This window comes from Glycine max, chromosome 13 (assembly GCF_000004515.6).
Source record: "Glycine max cultivar Williams 82 chromosome 13, Glycine_max_v4.0, whole genome shotgun sequence".
Taxonomy (NCBI): domain Eukaryota; kingdom Viridiplantae; phylum Streptophyta; class Magnoliopsida; order Fabales; family Fabaceae; genus Glycine; species Glycine max.
In genome coordinates, this window is record NC_038249.2 from 44,231,432 (window position 1) to 44,251,946 (window position 20,515).

The 20,515-nt window shown below is 34.9% G+C and overlaps 1 protein-coding gene, 1 non-coding gene and 1 pseudogene across 2 annotated transcripts; 1 reads left to right on the forward strand and 2 right to left on the reverse strand.

The window, feature by feature from the left end:
* The first annotated feature begins 987 nt into the window (after positions 1-987).
* Positions 988-1,059, forward strand: TRNAD-GUC (transfer RNA aspartic acid (anticodon GUC)). The gene has a single exon. It is a non-coding gene; the product is annotated as a tRNA-Asp (tRNA).
* Positions 1,060-3,541: 2,482 nt separating this feature from the next.
* LOC100777295 (pleiotropic drug resistance protein 1) lies at positions 3,542-10,110 on the reverse strand. The gene is made up of 20 exons (XM_003543615.4): positions 9,673-10,110; positions 9,457-9,577; positions 9,027-9,360; positions 8,872-8,948; positions 8,714-8,767; positions 7,954-8,628; positions 7,527-7,843; positions 7,269-7,429; positions 7,062-7,165; positions 6,831-6,975; positions 6,652-6,735; positions 6,409-6,533; positions 5,959-6,291; positions 5,551-5,841; positions 5,373-5,456; positions 5,148-5,281; positions 4,819-5,046; positions 4,434-4,605; positions 4,088-4,342; positions 3,542-3,987 (listed from the first exon to the last, which is right to left on the reverse strand). The coding sequence occupies exons 1-20, from the start codon at positions 9,993-9,995 to the stop codon at positions 3,724-3,726; spliced, it is 4,281 nt and encodes a 1,426-aa protein (XP_003543663.1). The 5' UTR covers positions 9,996-10,110; the 3' UTR covers positions 3,542-3,723.
* Positions 10,111-13,374: 3,264 nt separating this feature from the next.
* Positions 13,375-19,896, reverse strand: LOC100797113 (pleiotropic drug resistance protein 1-like; annotated as a pseudogene).
* Positions 19,897-20,515: the final 619 nt, after the last annotated feature.

Here is a 20,515-nt window from a genome sequence, read left to right on the forward strand (position 1 = left end):
TATCGTTTGCGTTTATATGTTAAAATATGAGACTTCCGATTAATCCCTTTGCACCTAGCTAGGTAATATATTGTTTCAATTGTTACTTGCTAGATTAGAGTTAGCGACAAGATATAGTTTAATTTAGAATCTAACTAACGTACTAAAGATTAGTATTGGAGATATGCTGTACTAACACCGATTCTGTATTCCGCGTTTAAGCGTACTATTCAATAGTAGACGTGACAGATTTGTCTCTACCTTATAATAATAGACTTGTGAATTATCATAATGAAGATCGAACTCTAAAACCTAAACTGTGCTTAATCCAAAGGAAATTGATATGTTATCTACATTTAAATAAAACTTTAAATGAATTATAGTATTTGAGTTTTATTTTCACCTCAAATGAATTAAAATCCCTATGCCGTCATTAAAAATATTATATAAAATCTTCATAGCTTATTACTTTCAGTAATCACAAACAAAATGGTTTAATTGAAAGCTGATTTTAGAATGAATGTCTGCTGGACCACACAGCTAAAAGCTAAAAAAGTATGTGGAGTGATTAAAGCTATAAATTAGGGGTAGTGTATTTTCTTGCATGGAGACCAAAAAACAAATCAACATGCTGGTCTAGCTATTCCTATACCGTAAATGGGGTGGAATGAAATTGTATAAGTTAACCAAGGCAAGCAAATCTAATGCTATGTAAAGTAAAAGCAGACAAAGTGGCTGATATGGTCAAAACTCAAAAGCAAAAAGAAAGCCACACTAATTTCATCAACGAGAAACATGGATGGGAAAATGGTAGACAAAGTGCTGAAATTTTGCCAATTTTGGAATCGACCGTACAAGGAATATTGGAATTCCATTTCTTCTATGCACCCGAATCACCAAGTGCAACACGAATCAAACGAAAGCGATTGGAATATTCCATTACTATAATAAAATTAAAAGTAAAAAATAGGAAATATTAAACTTTTTAAGAAAATTTTTCCACAAGAAGTCGTTGTAGTATAGTGGTAAGTATTTCCGCCTGTCACGCGGACGACCCGGGTTCGATCCCCGGCAACGGCGTTTTTTGTTATCTTTTGTGATTTCCGAGTTCCATTTGAATGGGCCAAAGAGGAGCCTACGACTAAATAATGTTACAAAAAGTCAGGCCCAATCAAAACAAAAATCCAGTTCATCAGTTGGATGTGATGTTTATTTCAATTCAAATATTCTTTTAAGGAAGGAGAAAAAAAAAAGGTAAATTAACTGGCACGACGGACATTGATTCATTTGTTTTTGTTTTATTGAGATATAAATATAAAAACGAGAAATTATTTAATTGTCTGTGTACCTGTGTTACAAAAATAATTTCTCTACATTCCGTATACTCTTCTACAATTTTTTAGATATACTTTTCTCAAATGACTTATTCCAGGTGCAGGAACTGCATACTTTAACGTCCTGCAAAATGCAAATCATTATATAAATTTAGAGTTAACCACGAAAATATATATAACCTAGAGCTGAAAACACTTTCTATGTCATAGCTGTTATTTTCTCTGCTCGCATTGGCATAATGGATAATCTTCTTACCGTTTTTAATTTGTGCTATTCTCCAAGTCCAAGGTCTTCTCATTCCTCAGTTTCATCTCTAATCACGAGTTTCAAGGAGAAGAGGGAATTCAATGTGATACTTAAACTATAAAGCTCTCTCATCTAATGGACGAATGACTTTTGGAATAAGCTCGATCACTTCACGTGTTTAAGTCAAAGTTATATTTGAATGAAGTTGTTTATAAAAGAATAAAGAACTATTAATTATTGGGTCAGTGTTGATACTTGATAAAGTGAAATCCCTTACCCCTTGTCTATCCCTAATATATATCTGGCAAAAATAAATTCTCAATATCATTTCTTAACATTTATGTTGTGAAACAAAATATGATTTATATTAAATTGCTCATAATTTGTTTATATTGTAAAATATGCATTATTTTGGTTAGTGACAACTTAAAACTTATATTATTTTTTTGTTTGTATTTTTATTTTCTGTTTTCATTTTCAAAAGATTAGAATTATGAAAACATATTTGATTTGACTTCTTATTTTCTGTTTTCAAAAAATAAAAACAGCGTTTTCAAAAGGTAATGTATTTTTAAATTTTCTTAAAATTACATTCCCTGCCATCACGGTTTTATTTTATTCAAAATGAAGTTTCTAATTTCAATCAAAAACACTAAAAATGAGATTTTATTGTTTTCAGTTTTTGATTAGTTTGGAAAAATATTTTCACTGAAAATGAAAACAGAAATCCAACCAAATATATTTCCATTATCATTTTTTATTTTCAGTAAAAATGAAAACAGAAAATAATCAAATCAAACATCCCTTAGTTTGGAGACATTGATCATGCTAACAAATTCCCTACTTTTTTCACATATTCTAGAAGAGCTACCCTATGTCTTTGTTCAAGCCGTGACATATGGTGTAATAGTTTATGCCATGCCCGGATTTGACTGGACTGTAGAGAAATTCTTTTGGTATCTATTTTTCATGTACTTCACATTGTTGTACTTCACCTTCTATGGCATGATGGCTGTGGGAGTGAAACCAAACCACCATGTTGTTTCCATTGTGGCTGCTGTATTTTATGCAATTTGGAATCTGTTCTCAGGATTTATTGTAGTAAGACCTGTAAGTTGTTGCGCCACCATTAGATGCATGATTTCAATGGATGTATATTTATTTATGTTTATTGTTCTTTTCCATTTTCAACACAGCATCCCCTTCTGGTGGAGATGGTACTATTGGGCATGTCCAGTGGCTTGGACCTTATATGGATTGGTTGCATCTCAGTTTGGAGACACAATACAAACAAAGTCGACTGAAGATAACAAGCTTGTGATAGACTTCATAGAGGACTATTTTGGTATCAACATTACTAAAAAAAAAAAAAGTTTTAACAATGTCATACCCATGTCGATCATACCAAAACCATTAGAAAAAATGCCAAAATTAACTGTCAGATATATTTATCGCATTTTTTATATTTTCTGGAACTAAATTTTATATTTTCTTTTAAAGGATGTATTTATCAACAAATTACACATTTAAAGATAAAAAATGACTATTTATCTTTAAAAAAATATGTTAAAAAGATCATTCTACCTTATTTGTTATCTGCCCATGGTGGTAGTGACAAAAGGCATGGTGGCAGTGACAAAAGGCCTAGTCGGTCGAAGTTACAAATTTTTATACTTTTCTCCATTTTTTATTTTTATTTTTTAGGGAGCTTTTCTCCAGTTCTGTAGCCCTTGTTTTGTGTTGTCCTCCCACTATTATTTAAAACAAATGTGTGGGATGAATCTTTTTGTGCTATCTAGTCCTATAAAATTTATCCTAGTCCTCTAAAATTTAGCAAAACAATCTTATCTATAGTGATCAATATTAATATCACAAAGCCATAGTGATTTATAAATCTTATCAACTCGTAATAGAATACGTTTTTGATTTATTTATGGGATGTACATCATTATGCTTATGTGGTAAGTATCAAAAATCTTTCTTTTGAAATTCATCATACATTTATAAAGGACAGCCTTCAAACGGGCTGGTTTTGCACAAATGATTAAATGATAGATACAAATATTATAAGCTTAAAGGGAAAACAAAAACAAGAAGAAAAAAAGAAAAAGGGAGAAAATATAAAGAATCTTTGACGTTGGAGAAAGAGTTCAATCTATCCATCTATCTCTTTTGGAAGTTAAAGGTCTTGATTGCAGCACCAAAGATTAATGCAAAGGCAACGGCGATGCCAGCAACCACAACAGCACAAATTCCAACGAAGTCATGTTTGAAACCAAAATAGTCTTCTATGAATTCTTTCACCATCTTGTTATCTTCACCCGGCATTCTTTCAGTTATATCTCCAAACTGAGATGCAATCAATCCATACAAGGTCCAAGCCACAGGACATGCCCAATAGTACCATCTCCACCACACGGGCATTTTCTGTTGAAAAGGGAAAAGGACAATAAACATAAATATACATACATCCATTGAAACCATGTACCATTTAACTATTTATTCAAAGGGTGGTGCAACAACTTACAGGTCTTACGACGATAAATCCTGAGAAGAGATTCCAAATTGCATAAAATGCAGCAGCCACAATGGCAGCAACATGGTGGTTTGGCGTCACTCCCACAGCCATCATGCCGTAGAAAGTAAAGTACAACAATGAGAAGAAACTGAAAAATAGATACCAAAAGAATTTCTCTGCAGTCCAGTCAAATCCGATCATGGCATAAACAATTAAACCGTATGTCACAGCTTGAGCGAAGATATATGGTATCTCTACCAGAACCTGTAACAAAAAGTAGGGAGTTAGTTAACATGATCCGTGTGTGCAAACTAAAGTACTAATAATGTCTAAAATAAATAATGATGTAAGTTACCTGTGCAAATGCATAGGGTAAGGCAGAATACATTCCGGCAGCTTTTTCTCTATAAAAGACAGTTCTTTCAACTGCTACCACTGGCTGTACAGAGGAAGCATTTTGTATTCCAAGGAAGAGAACAGCAGAATACATTGAACCTAGAGCATTCAACAGGTCTCCTCTTGTTGTACTGTAAAATCACCAAAAGCAAGTGGAATTTAGAAAACGTGACAATATATTTTTCGTCTTATAGAAATTATTATAGATCTCAATTTATTCAACATATGGATCTTTGGAGTCACCTTACTATTAATCTAGGTTTAATTTTTTTTAACCATAGGTATTATTTCAGTTTGGTGAGTAATAAGAATTTATTATAAACCTTCGCTAATCTTTTACTTACCGTCTACTTCCGAGGTCCCAGAACATTGTTCCGAACATCAGGGCTATGAAAGTAGTGAAGAAAAACCTCACAGCAGTGTATGGTGGATTACGCCAATATGACCAACGTTGTTTCCATAAGCAAGCTTGGCATTGGACCAAGAATGACTGAGAGTATTGAGTAGGGAAATAAAGATCCTTTGAACCGGGAGCAGGTTGACCCAGTTCTTGTATAAGCTGCTTGTTTCTCCTGAAAAACCGTGAAAAAACTCATTTAAGCATTTTGAAAATCAAGAAAACAAACATGACAATAGCTATATTAGTTAATAAATTCATATCCGCATGCATTACCTATATAGATCAGAATTCTTGTACAAGTCAGTAAAATCAACACCCAAACTAAGTTCTTGTGCTGAAGTTGTAACTTCCAACATCCAAGTAGCCGGGTTATATCCGTCTTTGATTTTGCTCACCCCTCCAATGCTCTGGACAGGGAAATTATTGGAAAATCTTAGTATTTGTTCTCAAGAACTACAGTCGTTCACTTAATAATATTGAACTTAAGTATGATCTTACCTCAAAATACTTGATCAAATGAGTAGAGTGGCGACCCAATGGCCCAACATATATTTCTTGTCCTCCACGCTTCATTAGGAATAGCTGGAATCACACAAAAAATATCATGTTAGATTCGAGTCTAGTGGAGAAAGAAACTAAACAAGACACAGCTTCATCTATCATTATTGTCACTCACCTCATCGAATGCTTCAAATATGTCAATGCTAGGCTGATGGATGGTGCAAACAACGGTTCTTCCAGTGTCCACAGTATTCCTGACTGTTCTCATAACAATTGCAGCAGCTCTTGCATCTAACCCAGAAGTAGGCTCATCCATGAAAATTATGGACGGGTTAGCCACTAATTCAACTGCAATAGTCAGTCTCTTTCGTTGTTCAGTTGAGAGACCACTCACACCGGGCAATCCAACCAGTGAGTTCCTTAATGGGTTCAGCTCCACCAGTTCCATGACTTCCTCAATGAACATCTGCAACCATTTTTCATATCCAAAAAGTTTGAACAATTAGCCTCTAAGGAGAGAAATCGAGCTATATCAATGACCAGCTTAAACATGTTTTACTGTTTGTAGTTCACACTAACTAACCTTTCTGGTTTTGGAATCAACACCTGAAGGTAAACGAAGCCATGCAGAGTAGAGCAAGGATTCGTAAACTGTAACATGAGGTGAGTGGATATCATTTTGCTCACAGTAGCCAGAGATACGAGCAAATGTTTCTTGCTTCTTAGGGTACCCAGAAATTTTGATGCTTCCATCAATATATCCTCCGGTTTTCCTACCAGCCAGAACATCCATCAAAGTAGTCTTACCAGCTCCACTTACACCCATCAAAGCTGTGAGAACACCAGGCCTGAATGCACCACTAACACCCTTCAAAAGCACCAATCTGTCCTCTTGTACACCCTGTTCCTTCATTTCCTGCCAGTTGAAATCTAGTGAGTTAGAAACGCAAATTGCTTCTGGCTGAAGTGGATTTCAAATAGAAACACTGTTAGAAATCCAAATGATAAATTTATGACTTTGAATGTGATTTACCTGTGGCATGTCAACAGAGTATATGACTTCATCAAAGGTGATAGAATGTGGCTCAAAAGGAAGAACCATTCCTTTTTTCTTTCCATGGCTGGACTCCACAACAGAATCACCTCTTCCTGAACTTTCTGCAAGACATTTGAAAAAATGTTCAATATCTTGAGGTATATTATGAATTGTTGCTACTCAACAAGTATGCTTGGCATTGACTATTCATGAGTGATTCATAATTGTAACATAGCTCACCTATGCGAGGTAATTCAACTTCTGCTACGGTTCCTTCATTAGGTGATTCTTCTTCGGTTATTGTTGCTTGTGGCTTATCAAATGCTGCATGCACATTCAGATGCATACTTATCAATAAAACCTTGCATTGCTTTTCTGGAAAAAAAAATTAAAGTACAAATGATGTGAAAAGTACTCACGGCCAAGGATCTCGAGTGCAGCAGAAAACATCACGTTGAAAAGCAACACAAATCCAGCCATTGCCCCTAAGCCTAACCAATACCAATATGAACTTGAGGGGAACCCACGAGACTCCAGATATTCAACTCCTAAATTGCGGCTAGTCTGTAATTGGAGAGCAAAAAAAATTAGAATCGCACTTCTGTTGACCAAAGTATGCAAATTCTGATGTTGCAAGTTCAAGAAATTACGTTGTGCCAACTGTTTGAAAGAAATTCATTGACCATCAAAGCATTCTGCCCATACATTAAAGGTGAAATCCAGTAGCCCCAAATCCACCAGTTTTTGATATCATCTGTTTCATTGGCAATGAAATGCAGAAGAATTAGCTTAGGTTTGTTCAATAAGATAGAAATGCAACAATTTTTTTGTCACATGTTTATGTTAATTGAACTTACTTTTTGACATAACGTAACCACCCAATGTAAGAAACGTGAGAACTGCAAAGGCTCCAAATGTGTTGGAAACAATCATGTTTCTACCCAGTGCTGCAATAGCTCGAAATAGCGCAGAAGCCATCTGGCCAATAAACAGTAGAATGAGATACTGCTTGAAGAACCTGCACAAAATTCAAGAACTCAAATCATTAGTAACATGCAAATTAGTAGAAGCGGTAACATTCATATGCCCTAAACAGTTAAAAGCAGTTTCTTTACCTCCCAACATTTGGATCAAATCCAATAACATAGTAGGTGAGGAATACCCAAACAGCAACTTCCAGTAGAGTAACAGGAATCTTGAGAATCCATGAAGGAATAGCATATGCCCAAGAGGGATAAAATAGAAGGTCCCGTTGCTTGTAGAATACAGGAAGCTTAGCAATGGTCATAGAAATCTCAGCCATTCCGTTAAACATGATCATTATTAAGGTAAAAAATAGAGCACCAGAATAAAGACCCGCATCATCCATATTGTTACGATGCAACTCGGTTCGCAAAAACAGTGTCATTGTCATTAACGCCATGATGGAAAGCTGAAAAGCATCAAGAGCAAAATGAATAGTGCGTAAAATAATCAACATATAAATAACAATAGTATATAGTTTCTATTGATATAAACCAAGGTAGAAAGTCTAGAACCAACCTGACATAGCTTGAAGATGTAAACAAATGAGTTCCTTTTCATAAGCAAATACTCCCTTGAGAGGTTAGCCTTTAACAACTCCTTCTTGTTGATACCATACTTCTTAGTGGTTAATGCTGCAGGGTGGCTCTTAGTCTTGTCAAATGGAACTACAAGCTCCTCTCCAAGTTTCCTACCAATATGGAATGATTGAAATGCCTCAGCAAATTGAGTAACCTTGACAAATCTGTATGGTTGATCTCTGCGCGCCCAGTACTGTGCTTGATCTTTTTTGGAAGTCACTTCTTGAAGGAAGTCAGCAACACCTTTCCTCTCAGGACATCTGAAACCCATAGATTCAAAGAAGTCCAGCACATATTCACGGGGACCGTGGTATACAACTTGGCCATCAGAGATTAAGATAATGTCGTCAAAAAGGTCGTAAGTCTCGGGTGCAGGCTGGAGCAAAGATATAACAGCAGTTCCATTTAGAATATGGACATATTGCCTGAGAGAGTTCACAATCTGAAATGTTGTGGAACTGTCCAACCCGGTAGAGATTTCATCCATGAATAAGGCATTTGCTGGTCCAACCAACATCTCTCCTGTAGTAACACGCTTCCTCTGTCCTCCAGAGATCCCACGCAACATTTCATCTCCCACCATAGTATCAGCACATATATCCAATCCCAAAATCTGCAATATACAGTAAACTAGTTGAATACAACAAACTCTAGCGCATGTCATCACGCAATTAAACTGAACCTTGTTAAAGCATTACCTTCAGTGTATAATCTGTTACTATGCTTGACTCCTGACCTTCAGTTGCAGTTGCCTGTTATATCAAAAGATAATCAGATGCAAAGACAATTAATAATAATGTTGTTGGATTTTCTTATTTTACTAAAATAAAGATTAATAGGAGCTTCATTTTCTCACCTTCATGTAGACATCAAGATCTGGGTCAGGCTTGATATTTGCGGCTTTCTCTCTTCTAGACAACTCGGATAGCATGTCTGTGGATCCCAAAAATGATGATCAGTCATGCTTAAGCTATATACAAGTTAAATTAGATATTGAAAAGATGGACTAACCATAACGTGATCCAACCCCTTGGCACCTTGCTGAGAAAGCCAAGGTTTCCCTGACAGTCATTTCTCCAATATGAAGATCATGTTGGCTGATGTAAGCAGCAGTTCTCTGTGGCACAAACTCGTTCAATTCATGCCCATTGTAAGTCACTCTCCCAGATACCTTAAGAGTTTTATCAAGCTTTCCTGATAAGGCCAAAAGGAGTGTGGTTTTTCCTGAACTTGGAGGACCCAAAAGCAGTGTCATCCTGCGAGGTTTAATAATGCCGCTAACATCTTTAAGAATGGTCACGTGTTTCTTTTTGCTTGTGGTAATATGGAGAAGATTGAAAAATCCCTGAAATTCCAAAGTAGAGAAAGACCATGAGACTAAATGGAAAAACAAAAGAAAACAAGATTTGAACAAATGTAGAAGCAGCCCTTGGGGACGTACCTCTATGATATTAGTAACAGAGTTGATGAAAGAGGGCAAAGCTCTACTTCCGACAAAAGCCTCTGCCTCAATATTAAGGTGCTCATATCGAACTTCAATTGTTGGAATATCAAGTCCAACTCTATAATATAAAACAGGAAATAAAAAAAAAAAGGGATGAGAGTCAAAAAAAGGTTATTAGTATAGTGATGGAAGAAGTGAGTAATATGTATATACCTATCAATACGCTCCTTGAGCTTGAGGAGGAACCTCTCGTTGTCCTCTTCAGCTACTTTGACCAACCTCTCAAGAAGTTTGTGCCTCTCTTGGGTGCCGAGATCAGAGACATCGATTTCATTGGCGACGCCATGGGAAGCTGTGAGCAAGCCTTTCCTGAGACGGTTGTAGGTAGGGAGCTTCTCAAGTGCAGCCCATTTCAGAGCTTCTTCGTCATCCTCTTCACGTGAAGACCTTGAGAATACCTCCACGCCACTGTTTCTCCAAGCCGTGGAACTTCTTCGTAAACTGTTACTTGCTCTGTATATATCACTTCCCTCCATTCAGATCCACCTTGTTTCTTCTTCTCTGTGCTAAAGAATTAAATGAATGTGTAATGTGTAATGTGTATTCGGGGTTTCTATTGCGGTGATGGTGCCAATGAGTATGGAATGGAACAACATGTCTCTCTATTTATACCTTTGACGTCAAATACAGGCGGCGATTTTGATGAGTCATGAGTCAATTCTTCAATTAAAATAATAATGGCGCCACCATTTATTTATTTTTCTTCCTTAATAAGAAAAACTACGAGATCGGAAAATAAATAAATAAATAAATAAACTTTCACTCTTCGAATCCCATTGTCATTCAAACAAGAGGAATCGCATCCGTGTCAATGGTTCTGTTATTTTAATATTATATTCTAGATATTCTATTCTCTCAATTAAATATATTATGCCATAATGAATAATTAATGTTATTTTAAAATTATTATATAAAATAGTATTCAATAGGTGTAACGGACAACATATGTTGAACTTATAGGAAAAAATATTACAGAAAATCTTATTCAACTATTAGTTATTACTGTAATTAGTAACCACGGGTCATGAAAGTGTAACTTTCACCTGATGTAATTTAGTTGTCAATTAGTAGCGAGCAGTATAACCTACGGCTACCAGAACTATATAAAAATAACCCCCAAAAAAAGTTATAAGAAAAAGAGCAATATTATTGTTCCGTAATTATTGGATTCAAATAAGGCGTCTAAGCCCACTCGATCGTGTTGGAAGAATGATTCGTAATAGTAGTAGTTAATAAACCTTAATCATAATTCAGCAAAAATAATTGAGAAGGAACATTAAAATGAGAAAACAAAAAACAAAAGATTAGGATATCTACAAAAAAAAAAATATCTAGTTAAGACTTTGGAGCTTGACCTTTACGGCTGTAAATTAAAGTATAAAATGCAATTTTTATATTAAATTGAAAGATGCAAGACATGACACCGTGTTAAAATCAAATACAGTGCATGTTAGCGACACAAGATAATCCTTTGAGATTATTATTATTTTGATGAAAAGTAGTTAAAATCAACTATAAATTACATAAGCAGGAACGTCGGTGACAGAAATTTCCATTTTTTTAAAGCTTTAACCAAAGAAAATAAAATGCTTGAAAGTTGAAATTTCGCCGCGTGTATAGTTTTTGATTAAGTCTTCATTTCCGAAAAACCCTGACAATTCATAACACAGGTCGGTAAAATTGATCGGTTCTTCCCTGCCTTGAAAGTTGGGGTGATAGAAAATCCACTTTGATTAGTCCGTCCATTTTATCAGGTTAACATGTTGGTCTGTTGCTCCACATAAGCTAAAATATTATAAATAAAATTATAAATATATTTTAATTAATTTTTTTTATAAATAATAAATAATTATTAAAAATTTTGAATTTATTACTTTAAATTTTGAATAATAGTTTATTTAGACAAAAAATAAATTAATTCAAAATTAACAAATATATATAATACTAAAATAAATATTAAATTATTTTTTTAATAAAAAACGGATTCAAGGTTGGCCTATTTTACTTTTCTCTCAACTCATTTAACAGCAATCAAAACGGAACGAGTTTTAAAAACCTAATTTGACCGACCAAAATAACGGATCAAAATAGATTGACCGACAAATCCAATCCGTTTTGCAAGTCCTACTTGAAAGGAACTTTGGACCAATAATTCAACTTCTAGATATTTATTACGCGATTATTACGACATAGTCCAGACAGATCATTTTTTCCTTTTAATATTTTTAATGCTCCAAATTAAACACAAACTCAAACCCCTCTCTAATAGTAATAATTAAGATTAAGACAAGTGTTATCTATTATCAAGCTATGATTTCAACCATAGGAGTCAATTCTAAACCAATGGGATTTGTTAGTAGTTTTTATTTTTCTCCAAACTTGATAGCGCAAACTCAAAGCCTCCATTATTTCTCAAAAACTGCATCAACTATGGGATTAAAGTTAATTTAAATATATTTTCAATATCTTTGGATATGAAAATTTTCCCGTAACAATCATGAGATGTTCTGTTTAAGTAAACTTCTACTACATTAAATTTTCTCTATCTTTTTACACAGTGTATTTTTTTTAAATAAAATTATTAATTATACAAATTATTATGATAAATAATTTTATATATGATAAATTTAACCATATCAAAAAATTTAGAATTTAAGTGAAATACTAATAAAGAGTAGTATTTAAAGAATAATTAATACTTACTTTTTAACGAAACCTATGAAACAGAAAATATATTTTTCAATAATTCTAAATCTTGCTATTAGTCTTCCTATTTGCTAAATATAAAAATAAAAAAAAAAGTTATTTAATATTTCTTTTTCATTCTTGTTAGTAGGATTGGGTGGCATTCATGAATCTCGTGATCATAAAGGCATCATACTGTGTGATTTTAAAAGTATTTATCCAATCAAAGTTGAAACAAGTTGTAGGCTTCTGGATGCAATAAAGCAACCCATACAGGAAAGCAGCCTAAAAATTTGTTTGTTTAGAAATTAGCATTGCAAGACTTATCCTTTCGTTTAGTACTCTAACCTACAGTCTACGCGATCAATAAATTGACGTTGGACTGATTCTCTTTTGTTGGTTTCCCATCTAAATTTATTTTTCCGATTCGGTGGCTTGACCAATGACCATGTTGAAAATTTATGATCCTTTCCTTCTAGATGGCTTATTTATTATTAAATTTTTATACTAGTATTAATTATTTTGATAATATTGTCTTCAATACTTTATACTCCTATACCCATCAAGTTTTTAAATTGTATGTAACCATTTAACAAATTGTCCTTAAATATTTTATACACATTGAATATAATCATGTTTTTGGTTTTGGCCTAACTCGTGAGGTATGGATAGGGATTTTATTTATTTATTTATTTAAAATACACTTAAGGGAGACTAGACTATCTTCGATGACATTATGAATTTTGATCTAAACAACATAAACTAATTAAGGTGAGAAGGTGGGACGGGGAAAGTAGGAATTGATTTGTGCATAGTGTCTATGCCCCCTCTTTTGAACCTTTTTCAAAGGCTGATGAGCTAGCAAGAGTGACATGTAATTTGCAACGTGCTGATTGTTGCAATTTGCAATTTAGTTTTGTTGTTATTCAGAATATTTTTTTAACTTTTTTGTTTCCCGAATAAATATCACCAAAATCCCACTCCACCCTAAAAAGAAGCTTCACTGAATACTACATTAGATAACAATAACAATGTCAAGTGTATCCATATAAATAAGAAGATGGGGTCAATGTCCTCTATTGATATATCAGGGACATTGAACCTGGTTGGACAAACTGTTGAAGTCCAAACTTAGAAGCATAGTAAGCCACCTTGAGTTCAATTCTTACAAAGGGGTCCTCGTCTAATTCAAACCAACACTAATAAATCCACGTTGTAAATTATATATTTTTTTTTTCCTTTACTGTTAACACCAGTGACTTATACATTCATTCACTTGAAAGTTGAAAGCATGTATGTATTCTATTCTATCGCCTTTCAAAATTGAAGACCTTTACAGAAAAAGCAAAGATAGTAGCAAATAGCAATGCAAACCCAACAACTACACCTGCAGCAACTCCTACAAAATCATCTCTATAACCAAAGTATCTTCTAAAAAACTCTTTCACTGTCTCATTTAACTCAACTGCACTTGTTACATCCCCAAACTGAGATGCAACCAAACCGTATAAGCTCCAAGCCACAGGACATGCCCAATAGTACCATCTCCACCACACAGGAATATAAAACTAAGCATCAGTATATATGTACATCTGCTGAATTTCCTCACATGCATTTCTCATTACATTTATAAATTTCATGACTTACAGGTCGTGAGACAACAAATCCCGAAAACAGGTTCGAAACTCCATAGAATGCAGTAGCCACAATGGAAGCAATGTGTTGGTTTGGTGTTACAGCCACAGTCATCATGCCATAAAAGGTGAAGTATAAAAATGTGAAGTACATGAAGAACAGATACCAAAAGAATTTCGAAGCAGTCAATTCGAATCCGATCATTGCATAAACTATGATGCCATATGTTACAGCTTGGACAAAAATATATGGTAGCTCTATTACAACCTAAGAAGTAAAAGGTGCATTAATAAGATTGAGATATAAAAATGACATAAAATACTAAACAATGCTTCTAGAAGTTAAAATAATTACCTGAGCAAGGGCGTAGGGGATGGCTGAATACATTCCAGCTGCTCTTTCTCTATAAAAGACTGTTCGTTCAATGGCGACCACTGGTTGCACAAAAAAGGCATTCTGGATCCCAAGGAAGATAATGGCATTGTACATGGAACCAATAGCATTAAACAGATCTTGTTTCCTTCTTCTGCACGGGATCAATTTCCAGGGGAATGAGGGTTTGTTTAGTTTAATACAACTAATGCATGTTTTTTTAATTGAATAATTCTAAATCTTCCTAATTGTTTCCAAGACACTAAATACGTTTAATTTTTGTTATTTAATGCCTTCTTTATAAAATTTGTAAAGGGATATAGCAATACTCTTTTTAATTACTATACATTAAGCAATAGTAACTCACGTTCTGAATCCTAGGTCCCAGAACATTGTCCCAAACATCAATGCTACGAATGTAGTGAACAAAAATTTCACTACAGTATATGGAGGGTTGCGCCAGTGTTGTTTCCATTGGCAGGCCTTGCATTGAACGAAAAATGGCTGTGCATATTGTGTAGGAAAATGAAGTTCCTTGGAACCTGGAGCATGCTTGCTCAATTCTGCTGCAAGTGCTTTGTTCCTCCTAACATATGACATACATAAATATTTTTCAGCACTAATTTGAAATAATATCCTTGTAAGATATTTAAAAATAAAATTATATATATATATATATATATATTTGACTAAATAAGGATGTTGAGTAACACTAGAACACTACAAATCAACTTACCTATTTAGTTCTGTATTTTTGTCTAAGCAAAGTCAACGTTCAAATCCATTTCCCGTGCCGAAGTTGTAATTTCCAACATCCAAGCTGCAGGGTTATGTCATTTGATTTTTTCAGACACGTCTTAGTTCTTACCTCAATACTCAATGAGGTGGTTAGAATGGCGACCCTATGGCCCAACATATATTTCTCGTCCTCCTCGCTTTAGTAGGAAAAGCTGAAATCAATTTTTGGTTTATTATGCTCAAGTAGTATGGCAAGTCAAATAAGAAAAGTGAGAAAACTCAGTATTATATGATCAAGAGCAGAACTTACCTCATCAAAAGCTTCAAATATGTCTATGCTTGGTTGATGGATGGTACAAAGAATTGTTCTTCCTGTGTCCACTATGTTTCTAACTGTCCTCGTAACTATTGCAGCACCTCTTGCATCTAAGCCACATGTTGGCTCACCCATGAATATTATGGAGGGATTAGCCATTAGCTCAACTGCTATAGTTAGTCTCTTGTGCTGTTCAGTGGAGAGACCACTCACACCAGGTAAACCAACCAAAGCTTCCCTCAGTAAGTTCAACTCTACCAGCTCCATAACCTCCTCAATGAACATCTGTAATCATTTCAGATCCAACAGCAAAGATAAATAACTCTTGGACTTATGATCAGTTAGTATAGGACTTTATAAGCTATCCTTTCTGGTTTCAGAATTGACTTCACGTGATAGACGAAGACACGCTGAGTAGAGCAAGGATTCATAGATTGTAACATGAGGAGAGTGGATATCATTCTGCTCACAGTAGCCAGAGATTCGAGCATATGTTTCTTGATTTTTAGGGTACCCTGAAATTGTGATACTCCCCTCAGTGTACCCTCCAGTTTTCCTTCCAGCCAACACATCCATCAAAGTTGTTTTACCTGCTCCACTCACACCCATCAGAGCTGTGAGAACACCTGGCCTAAATGCACCACTAGCACCCTTCAGAAGGACCAACCTGTCCTCAATTACACCCTGGTTCTTCATTTCCTGCAAGTTGAAATCAAAAGGGATTCTGTTTTAAAGTGCTTTTCAAGTCCAATCTCCACAGTGTTTTCATGGAAATCAATCACCTGTGGCATGTCTATGGAGTTAGTGATTCCATCAAAGGTAAGTGAATTTGATTCAAATGGAAGAACATTCCTCTTTTCCTTCTGTGGCTTGACTCAACAACAGCCTTTGGCCTCACTGATGCAGACCTGGAAGACATTCTTTCTGTTCCTTTAAGTTTCCAGCATGACAATGGAAAGGTTTTTCAAAATCTGAAAGACTCGATATGAATTATAAAGGAGAAGCACAAACATGCTTGTGCGTATGCAAGTCATACACATAAAATAAGTCTCCTATCTATATGTTGCTACTTGGGGCATTCCCTGTGAATCTGAGTGATAATCCAATATCGTCTAGAGTTCTGTCTTTATGCCTATTGCCATGAGATTCATTGAAGATGACAGCCCGTGGCTTCTCAAGTGCTGCTCAATTATTAACATCAACATAGAATAAGTAATAGTATCATTACTGCATGAATATGAAAGGTGTATTGTATGGGGTGAGATACTCACGGTTTAGATAAGTGAGAGCAAGAGTGAATGTGATGTTCAATAGAACAACAAATCCGAGCAATGCCCCAGCCCCTATCCAATACCAGGATGCATGTGTGAAGAACCCACGGGACTCAAGAGCCTCAACTTCTAGTGATTCGGTTGAATTAGGAAGAACCTAAAATTGAAAATAGATGTTCTAGCAAACTCATTGGAAACTGTAAAACATTTTAAGTTTGATAATTCAAGAAATTACATGGCTCCAACTCTGCCTCCGAGGAACTCATTGACCATCATAGCATTCTGCTCATACATTATAGGTGAAATCCAGTAACCCCATATCCACCATTTCTTAACATCCTCTATTTCAAGAGAAAACAAAAGGCAAATCACACCATGTAAGTTTCGAAAAATATGAAAACTAGAAACATTTGTTACATCTATCGAATAATTGTATTGTACCTCTTGACAATATGAAACCGCCCAACGTCAGAGTGTGACAATTGCAAATGATCCAAACGTGTTAGCAATAATCATATTCCTACCAATCGCCGAAATAGTACGAAACAATGCAGAAGCCATCTGGCCAAGTAGTAACAACAGAAGATATTGTTTTGAAAAACCTACATCAAGAGCAGCATCTCACATCTAATGCCACACACTCAGAGTAAGTCTTCCCAAGTCCAAAGTTAAACCCCTGGTTAGTGTTTTTTATCTTATTGTCTTTTTTTATTTTTATTTTAGACCCTAGAAAGAGGGTAATTCTTAATAAAAAAAATATAAAAAAAATATGCATATATATCAGTTTTAGGAGGTTAGACGCTCTACAAATGATAACTTTTAATAGAACAAAAAAAAAAGATATAATGAAATCATTGTTAAACATAGAATGATAACATTATGCCCATGCATTAAAGTATACATCTAGAATCAAAGCTTCATACATTTTATTTAGTGAATCTTTGTAAAAGCATTTGAGAGATAGGTAGGTAAAATAGACTTATCATCAGGCATCAGAGACAAATAATCAAATAGATGTGGGTAGGATAAATTCACCTAATTAATAAAGAAAAATCCAAAAATCATATATCCTAAGCAAACAAGACAAGTTAAGTCCTAACATTCTCATTCTATTGAATTCTCTAATTAGTTATTTTGTTTTCTATTATTTTCTTTATCATTAGCTGCTGTTTATTACCATTCTTTTACTTATTTTACACCACTCTTTACTTCTTTCCTTACTACTTGGGCATTTGGTGCACTTGCTAAACGAGTTAACGACTACCATCATAAAAATATCAGTCATTCCGTTAAACAAGATCATTACTATAGAGAAAAAAAGAGCACCGGTGTAAACTCCCCCTTTATCCACAGAATCCTTGTGCATTTCAGTTCGCAGGAATCCTGTCATTGCTAACACTACCATCAGTGCAAGCTAGTGGTGGAAGGAAGGAGAAAAATCGCACATTAAAATCATGTAATAATCAAACATAATTGCATTTAAACGCGAACTAAAACTAACTTGAGATAGCTTGAAGATGTAAACCAATGCATTCCTCTTCATTAGTAAATACTCCCTAGAGAAGTTAGCTTTCAAAAGCTCCTTCTTGTTTACCCCGTACTTCATAGTAGTTAATGCTGCTGGGTGGTTCTTTCTCTTATCAAACGGAACTGCTGATCCTTCCTTGAAGTCACATGTCATGGAATATAGATATATCTGATATTCTGATTTCATGCACAGATACATATTTTTACTTTCAATTCCATAATCTGTATGAGATAAGGTAAAAATTGATTTACTAACTTCTTGAAGGAAGATGGCTTTCCTCTCAGGACATCTGAAACCCTTAGATTCAAAAAATTCAAGGACGAATTCACGAGGTCCTTGGTATACTATTTGACCATCAGAGAGGAGGCTAATGTCATCAAAGAGTTCATATGTCTCTGGCTCTGGTTGCAATAATGAGATAACCGCTATTCCATCTAGAATGTGAACAATTTGTCTGAGACACTTGATAATTTGAACAGTTGTGGAGCTGTCCAAGCCAGAAGATATTACATCCATGAATAGTGCATTTGTTGGACCAACCAACATCTCCCCTGCAAATAATGCATACAAAATATGAATATAGAATGTAGAAACTGAATTGGAATGAATCACTTGCAGGGACAAGCAGTTGGAATTGGATCACCACCTGTGGTAACACACTTCGTTTGTCCACCAGATATACCACGCAACATTTCATCCCCTACCACAATATCAGCACACATTTCCAGCCCCAAGATCTGTAAAATACAAATCAACAAGTAGTTGGGTGCAATTAAGAAAGTATTTGTGAAGTTGGAGCAATGTCAGAACACTTTGAAGAATAATGGAGATATCATATCAATGACCTTAAGTACATATTCTGTCACCATCTGGTTTGCTTCCTGGCCAACAGATGCTACCGCCTGGTATCATCAGAAGCCAATAAGATGAAAAGACTACTTGTACGTCACCAATGAAATTTCAGTCAATTTAGCGGGAGGAGAGGATGGTGAAGATGGTATATTAAAATCAAATGAATATTGTAGCCTTTATTTAATTAAAAATATCCCTTGACTAACAGAGATTAGCACTCTTAAATAACTAAAATGTTTTTTTCCTAAGCAGATTTTACTTGCAAAGTAAACACTGATAATCTTTCCTAAGCAGATTTTTTAATGGAAGCATCTGACATAAAAACGCACTTTAAAGGTGCATATTTACCTTCATGTAGATATCAATATTAGGGTCAGGCTTAATATTCGTTGCTATCTCTCTTCTTGACAGTTCAGATAGCAAGTCTATGGCCAAAAAAAAATACTATGTCATGCTCGGATTACATAAGTGAAAGTTATCACTTTCATTAACAGCGTGAGATGAAAGGAAAGCCTTTTTCAAGGTAAAAGTTGACTAACCATAACGCGATCCAACCCTTTGGCACCTTGCAGAGAAAGCCAAGGTTTTCCCTCACAGTCATTTCTCCAATATGAAAATCATGCCGGCTAATATAGGCATCAGTTCTCTGGGGTACAAATTCATTCATTCCATGCCCGTTATAAGTAACGTGCCCAGAAACCTACAGCACACACTTAAGTTGGATATAGCTTATTGAAATAGAAAGTCAATTATAACTTTTCACCTTAAGATCTGGATCAAGCTTTCCTGCCAGAGCCAAAAGGAGTGTGGTTTTTCCAGAACTTGGAGGACCCAAAAGCAATATCATCCTGATAAATGCAATGGTGAAGTATGAGAGACTGAGATACAGGAAAATGAATGAGGTTTGAGCTTAATTCACAGATCCTTTCAGTTCTATATTCTCACCTACAAGGTTTTACAATTCCACTAACATCATCCGTTTACCTGCATAATCTAGCACTAGTTGAATTTTTCCTCCCGGTGTACGTCTACGAGGAAAAATCATTCAAATATAATTATGCATGATTGCCAGCATAATGAAAAAGGTTGGTAAAGCCAAAAAAAAAAAGAAGAAAAAAAATGGTTGGTAACTTAAAAATTTGAAACGTGGACAAGCTAAAACCTTAAAGAAATGAATACGAGGATATTTATTGCCTTGGGAAGATGGCAATTGATGAAATGCAAAACATTGCGTGCAGTGTGTCACCCATTTTATTGGCTAGCATAAAACCACGAAGTAGTGAATTTGAAAATATGTTAATGAACGTTAACAAGAAATGTTTGATATTGTCATGATTATCTCATACGTAATGTTAACTATGTTCAAAGGTTTAACAACGGTTGCAGCAAGCCGCAAGCGACAATTACATAGCTTCATTGAAATAATGAAACAAAATGTCTAATACGACATAGTTCAACACATGCTTTCATGGGCTAAACAACAAATCATGTGAACTGGGCTAAAGTTTTCTAGGCTGAGCCCAAAGTATGGCTTTTACATCCAACTTGAACAAGATTACTTTTAGTGGATAATATATGCAACCTAAACAAAAAAAAAAT

Bases quoted from the DNA above. Each gene is read 5' to 3' on its own strand.
- LOC100777295 (XM_003543615.4), bottom strand. From the start codon at position 9,995: ATGGAGGGAAGTGATATATACAGAGCAAGTAACAGTTTACGAAGAAGT. The intron at 8,629-8,713 runs GTAATGCTTTAA...TGTATATTGCAG, and splicing joins TAACAGATTATACACTGAAG to ATTTTGGGATTGGATATATG. The intron at 3,988-4,087 runs GTAAGTTGTTGC...CCTTTTCAACAG, and splicing joins GATTTATCGTCGTAAGACCT to AAAATGCCCGTGTGGTGGAG.